This window comes from Epinephelus moara, chromosome 2 (genome assembly GCF_006386435.1).
Source record: "Epinephelus moara isolate mb chromosome 2, YSFRI_EMoa_1.0, whole genome shotgun sequence".
NCBI lineage: Eukaryota > Metazoa > Chordata > Actinopteri > Perciformes > Serranidae > Epinephelus > Epinephelus moara.
In genome coordinates, this window is record NC_065507.1 from 28,386,708 (window position 1) to 28,394,318 (window position 7,611).

At 42.3% G+C, this 7,611-nt stretch overlaps 1 protein-coding gene across 2 annotated transcripts in view; it reads left to right on the plus strand.

Moving 5' to 3' along the window:
- The window catches only part of nectin3a (nectin cell adhesion molecule 3a), a 33,931-nt gene extending 29,288 nt beyond the window's left edge, over nt 1-4,643 (plus strand). For both annotated transcript variants that reach the window (XM_050072721.1, XM_050072730.1), the window contains exon 6: nt 6-4,643. In XM_050072721.1, the coding sequence (XP_049928678.1) occupies nt 6-661 (656 nt within the window). In that variant the 3' untranslated portion in view covers nt 662-4,643. The remainder of the gene's footprint in view (nt 1-5) is intronic.
- The last annotated feature ends 2,968 nt before the right edge of the window (nt 4,644-7,611 follow it).

Here is a 7,611-nt window from a genome sequence, read left to right on the forward strand (position 1 = left end):
CGCAGATCCTCCCCCCACCACGGCGGCCCCCAGCACCACCGCATCCCTCCTCCATGACACCTCCGGAACTGGCACTGCTGTCGACCAGCGGAGAGCCCTGTTCACCTCCCCGACCCAGGCCTCCTTACCTAACAGCAGCCTGGGCACAATTGTCGGAGGGGCTGTAGGTGGAGTGTTATTCCTGATTCTCTTGCTGATCCTTGGTGGCGCCTGCTTCATGCGACAGCGCCGGACCTTCAGAGGAGACTACTACACCAAACAGTACCTGGGACCCTCCGACATGCAGAAGGAATCTCAGCTGGACGTGCTGCAGCCGCATGAGCTACAGGAAGTCTACGGGGACAAGACGAGCAAAGGCAGCCAGGAGCTGAAACCCAAACTGGGTGGAGACATCATTTACCCGGACTACACCCCTGACCACAAGGATAGGGATGACTGGGCCGACAGGGGGGATGGCCACAGGGGTCACAAGGAGGGAAACTACTACCCAGATCACTACAACACCCAAAACATGCACCCCTGCGGGCCTCCTGTGCACAGCCCCATAGTGAACAACGGCTCCCCCTATCTCCCGGATGACTGCTATGACAATGGCACAGACAGCGACTATGTGTCCCACATGGACGGATCTGTGATCTCACGCAGGGAGTGGTACGTTTGAGGAAACGAGTGAAGGAAAAAAAACGGACAAATGACTGACTGAGACTGATTTCACACGTGGCAGATATAAATATCATTAAAGGTGTCATTTCAGTTAAAGGATGAGTACAACTTCTCCACTCAGTTTCACAATGAGCTCTTTGAACAATACTGCTCTGCCTTGATTGTAACCACTTAACCTTAAGGACGTGTATGTGGATTGTATTACACATTTGTAGCATTTCAAGGAGCTACAAATAAGCTGGAACAGTGATACTATCTGTGTGGGCTTAAGAGGCTTTGGCATACAGTGACGTTTCGACTGATGTGAATGAGGTTTTCTATTCTGCTTGTTTGTGTTTGCACCTGTCTTTAACACAGGTCACAGGGCAGGTGTTGAAACCCTTGTTAGTGAAGTATTTATATCCCAGACCGACTGAGCTCTGCTCCCGTAAAACCTCACAACTTCTGTGGCATTTTCAAAACGGTCCCATGATTGCTTACGGCGTTTTCATACCGATGAGATGTTTATCATGGCTGCAACCAGTATTTAAGGCAAATTATAATGCATGCTTTCTTAAAAAAACAAGATGTATCATCAAGTTAAAGGGAAGGTTCACTAAGCACTCATGATTAAAAGGGAGAATTGCATTGTTTTGAGGGAAAAGCTAACTGACATTACAAAGAAAACCCCCGGTAAACCTTTAGTTAAGTTCTTCAGTGGCTTTAAAAAACTCTCAGTATCTTATGTAAATTATTCATGAAATGGTAACCCTGTAACTTGAGACAGAGTGGCCACTCCCTGTGGAAGTATTTTTACTTTCAGCTCCAATTCAGCTTATTTATTTTACAGATATCTACACTCTTAAAGTTGTAATCCTTAAGATTTCTTTCCTGGTTGATTGGTGACACCCGTGGTTACAGTTGTAAGAGGAAGTGTGATATAATACTGCAGCAAACACACAAAAGAAGCAACTTGTGTATCTGTTTACAGTGCAGCCAGACAAACTGACACTTTAACAAAGATGTCAGTCAGTAATACTTGCAGCTGATGTGCATCTTGTCACCTGCAGATGCGTGGCTGCTCCTTTTTGTTCACTTACTTGCTTGTGTAAAGTAAGAATGAGTCACTAACCAAAAAAAAAGCCAGGAATGTCTGGTCAACTGATGAGCTGGTGAGCTCAGCTCTAACCACAGTGACAAATACTTAATGTTTCCCCGTTGGTGCTTTCACAATAAAAGCCACCTGGTGTCTTGCCAGCTGAATACTTTTAATGTGAAACAGCAGCAGTAGAAAACAGCAGTAACTTATTGCAGCTCTGACTCAGTGTAAGAAGAATGCGACACAGAGACTGATAACAATAACATAAAACTGTGCTGGATTACACGCCTGCATTGTTTCCTCTGAATCCATCTTGTTTAGGATGGCAGCCTAGTGTGGGAACGGGACTCTGCCACTACCAGTAATAACTACATACTGCTTCAAATTTGACAACACAAACACACTAAATATATTTATATATAATATAATTTATATTATAGTTTCCTTGGTAGCTGACAGGAAGTAAACAGGAACCAAAGCTGTTGCCCTAGCAACGAAACAGCAATGAAACAGTAGAGATGTAATTACTGCTGAAAAATTACCAATATAAAAACTATTACACATCAGGTTTGATTTAATGAAAGTCTCAAGGATCATAACTTAAACCAAATGCACTGTTATCATTACTGAAATGTGTTAATACAGTCACTTTCTTGCAGTGAAAAAGCACAACTCCATTATTACAGTTGTCAGTGAACATCAAAGGAGGCCTACCAGGCTTCAGCCCCTTCCACTTAGCCATGATAACAGGCTGCCTCGCTGTCTATCTCATTTTCCCTCCTCTGTATCCTCTGATTTCTGTCTGCACACAAACACCAATTGGTCATTATAGTTTTTATTTTAAACATGGGATCAAAGCAATGAGTTATAAATACCAGATGCGACTATCACAGCTGTCATCATCCGACATTATGCGGCTCCATAAACCACCAACAGTTTCACTGCTCCCGCTCGACACTCCGGGGTCGTGATTCACGATGGTGAAAACAAAACACTTGTTGGGGAAAAAAAAAGAAAGAAAGGGGGGGTCAGAGAGCTCAGAAAAAGGAGCACTAATAAAGTGATCCTTCAGCTTTAGTTTGTACGCGTTTGAAGTATGATTGTGCGAATACCTCACAGCACAGTTGGAAACATTGTGAGCGGCTGACATCACTACTGATCACAGAACAGGCTATAATGTTGGGGTTTGGCTCCTCCGCAGCTCCTCTGAGGATCTACAGCGATCATGGAAACTAGAAATTTAATCCATGAGTGAAAAAATTGGTTTAAGAACCATCTAGGTTAGAGCTGTCTGTGCAATGGCTCCCAAAGGGATATGTATCTTTTTTTCTTTTCCTACAAACAACAAACCCAGTGACACTTATTCAAAACAAAAGAGTTGACATCATGAATGATCTCATCTCTCACGGCTTGATTTGACCTTACACTTTTCCACTTAGTGCTCCCCTTTTTTTTGTTTCCTCAGGATTGATACATGGATCAAAGTGGCCTCACATGAAAGGGAAAACATAACCCTTTTTGGAAAGATCCCTGTTTAGTCAATCAGGGTGTTTGTTGCTCGAAGATGGAGCCATGTATGTGTGTTACAGTCAGGTCAGGACGAGGGGTGGGGGTACACTTTGAGGTCTCTTTCTTTCTTATTGGGGTTTTATAGATTGTGGGTGTGCTTTTTTTTTTTTTTTTAACCCTTCTCCACCCTGCTTTTCCCATGCCAAGACTTTGGTCGAAAGGTTTAGATGTCTGAAAATAATCTCGCTCTCACTCTCATCGTCGCACACACACACACGCACCCAGCCGCCACACATCTGCCACTGCAGCCCACATTGGAGGAGCAGTCTTCGCCTCAAACCTTCAGCTTTTTAATTAACTTTCCTTTTTTTTTTTACTCATCGCACTTGGCAATGAAAGTGCTCAAAGTCGCTGATATATAGCACATCTGTGTCTGCATGCACACATTTTTTTTTTTTTTTTTTTTTTACATATATACAAGGCTGATTTGTAGCTGCCAACTTGTTTCTTATTAGTCACTCCTTGCAAACTGCTGTCTCTGCTCTAAAACTGATCTCTCAGTCTCTGTTTCATCTCTAAAGGACTGAGCTGAAGTGATGAATGTTTTTGTGAAGTTCTTTTGGATCGCTCACCAACTGGTTGCATGTAAATTAAGTTATTCGCTTCCTACAACTTTCCTTATTTCTCATCACTAATGTTTATATACATGTACATAATGCTAATAGGTTAGCGTAGGATTAGCTGTTCTCTCAGTTTGATTTTTTATGCTCATGTACAGTTTGTTCTGGACTCCCCTACTGAATAGTTGGTGCCTTAGACGGGCTGAGCAATGCACAGAAACTTTGAAAAATGACAAGCGTTAATATAAAGGATATTAATATCGTTAAAGAGGAGGACTGACTGGTCCCTTAATATGTCTTCCATCTTGATATTTAAGATTTGCTGTTATCAAAAGGTCGGAGTAGACAAAAGGTTGATTGTCATGCCTTATTCACTTTGAGAGGACACATGTAACAAGTTAGTTACTGAGAAAATTGTAATAAGTAAAGTTTCACTGGGAATTTAGGCAAGCCAGATTCATAGAAAATATTGTTGTCCTGTAAATATGCTGGCTGTTTTTTTTTATTATTATTAAAAAAAAAATCTTATTTTTTTGTATGAGGTCTGTAATTTTCACAGAGTATTACTTTATCTTACGTGCGTTCGAGGAGCTCTCGTCTCATGATAACGTCGAGGGCGAGCCTGTTTTCACTGCATTTTATATTTGTTCACGAGAGTTTCAGACCCATTATTTTGTATGTTGTTGTTTGAATGATTGATGTCTCACAGGAATCAGAGATGAAAGTGTGGTAGATTGTATTTTGTTCCTTTGTTTGCAATAAAAGACCATGATTATTGCACTCGTATTTGTCCGGGGATTCTGCTTTCAGAGAGCGAGATTTTTATTTTGCTTTATTAAGTTCTTTAACTTGCATCAGATTCTTTTTTCTTTTGATGAGTATTGTGTTAATTTAATATTTAGATTGCCCATAACCATTTAAAGCTTTACAGATAGATGCAGGTATGATGGCAGACAAGGGCCATTGAGTTACAACAGCCCGTAACATTTCCATTTGGAGAAACCTGCCTCAGCTTCAGAAATGATGGCAATTCTAAAACATATGAATCCAAAACAAATGCAACAGCAACATGCTGATAATGAAAACACATGCTGCAGAAAGCTAAAAAATACATTTACAGCAAAACGCTGCAAATACAGAAAGGAGGCAGTCAAAGCCAACAAAAAAAAACACTACAGATTTATGCGCTTGCATTAGCAACGTAAATCTGTTGGTGTTTTATCACATTGTAAAACTCTAAGGCCAAATATAAAGAAGAATACATAACTTTTATGTTGCCACTTTATTTCAATTTTCTTACTGTTTCAAAAACAGAACAGATGCTCTCGTCTGGTTTCTCTCTCTGTCGGGTCGAAAGTCCAGCTGTTCATCTAAGCGCTCCCCCTAGAACAGTGGTTCCCAACTGGTGGGTCGCGTTCCAAAAGTGGGTTGTGGGTCCATTCTGAATGGGCTGCAAGTGACTCACGAATGTGTCAAGTTTGTACAAACTGCACTTTATTTTGAAGTATGGTGAATTTCCAGCTGTAAAATGAGTGAGAGATATTGAATTTTGGCCAAACGCAAGTATCATGCTAAATATAATGAACTAAGTGGACCTTGAACTAATGACTAAGGAAGAATCTTGCCCCTGTTGCTGGATCAGTTGGGAACCACTGCCCCAGAAGACCGGAGAACTTTGGTTGGGTTGACGCTGTGTCTGCAGCGTCTTTCTGTTGCATTTGATTGTTGTTTTTTTTGTTTGCAGCATGTTTTGGATTTTTGTATGTGCTTTTGAAATGGAATAGTTTCTCAGGCCTTGATCAGACAGAGCGCATTTTGCAGGTTGCAGAATGCGAAGATCACAGCACTGCCTTTTGTTGACGCCTGCTACAATCCAACAGAGAGTTGTTTGCAGCTTGCTACGTCTTTTTTTAATTATTATTTCTGGGCAACCACTAAATCATCTGTCCTTGGCTTATTTCTGTACCTTAAAATCTGCATAATAATGGACATACAGAGGGCACTTTGGGGCTGAAAACAGGGAAACAGAGATCCATGTGGGTACGTGAGACCCTCAGAGAGAGGGGAAATTACAAGGAGCTGGTCCAGGAGCTTCGCCTGGATAATGGTCGGTTCAAGGCTTGTTTTAGGATAAATTTGGGGGACAGTCTGACAGTCTGCTGTCAGCCCTAATTACTGTTGGTAAAACATAAGTGGTTAAGGCAACAATTTGTTCAGATTTGTCTTGCAGCTCGCCTACGGGGACAATAAAAGAGCGCTAATGTTTGTGTGACACAAGCCATGTACGCTGCTACTTGTTGTTAACGCTACCATAGTACAGAAGGCCCACCTCTCATTTCACCTGATTGGACAATGGGGAAAAAAAGAAAGACGTCAGGCACTTCTTCCACTGTGAGTTGAGGTGTTTTAAACTTGAGGCAATCAGGGTGCTCCTGCAAGAACACGAGGTGCATAGACCAGAAATATGCAGGGTGTTCTGCAAAATCAGCAAGCAAAAGGCTTCACTCTTTTTGAAAACGACTACAAAAAGCTGCTAAAATGCGCGCTGTTTGATTGGAGCCTTAATCTGCAACACGTTTCTCTTAATGGAAATGTTTGGGGCTGTTGTAGCGCATTTGCCCCTGTCAGCCACCCTTATATGGGGGAGGACTAAATTACAGAAGATAGTTTAGTTTTGTTTTGTTTTTTTGTCTTTCAGTCAGTGTTGTTGAGAGTCTTCATGTTCCTCCTTTACTAGTTTCCTGTTTCCACATTACTTAAGTGTGTAATAATTGCAAAGTATTCAATGGCACAACTGAGAAGTGAAGTTTATTCTTGGCCTTGATGGTTGACAAAACAGTCTTACTACAAGTCCAATTAGTACCAGTTTGCAGGATGTGCCAGCTTTACCACTACTCTGCCATTCACCAAGTTTTTAAGATGACACATGGCAACGTTCAGAGCTACTGAAAAGATCCTTTTTCTCCCCTATATGAGGTAAAGATGTTTCAGTCTCTCAGGCCAGGGGCCATCAGTCTCTGTCACCTTCAGCCTCTTCCACTGTCCACACCTGTGATAGTAACTAACTGACCCATTTCACACAGCTCTCCATCCTGTCTAACTCAGCACCCTCTTCATCACCGGTTCACAGAGTGAAACGAGTGAGGCTGCTCGGGTTTTTTATCACGCCTGCATCGACCGGACGGCTGCTGACCACCCACAACTCCCTCCTGTCACCCATCAGCCCAAAGAGTAAGATGTGTCTCTTTGAATATTGTGAACTTATCACACTGAAATTATGCCCTCAAAACATTGACACAGGAATTCACAATGGCATCCCTAATCCGAGTCCTCCCACTCTAAGTGCCTGCGTTTAATCCCCAGTGTTAACCTGGCTTTGGAGGTGACACCAACACTATCAATGCGTGTTGTTTAGCACAGTGACAATCGCCCCCTCTGGTCCAGATTAAGAGCAGGAGGAGAAACCAGATACTTAATCCTCTGTGGCATGTTGGACAGAAATCTCCCTTCTTGGACTTCACTTTCATCACTTTAGTGTCCACGTTGCCTCGGCCCAAAAGCACTCACTCTATTATCATGGCGTTGCCTGACTGGGATAACCCCAGCCTAATCCATCACTGCTACCATCTGCATGTTTGTGCAGGCAGCGGGGGTAAATAACGCCATGTTGGTGGGCTTAGGTTACCTCTCCTTTTTGCCTTTCTTAACTTTTTAGCAGATGGCTGCGAGGGGCATTTTTTC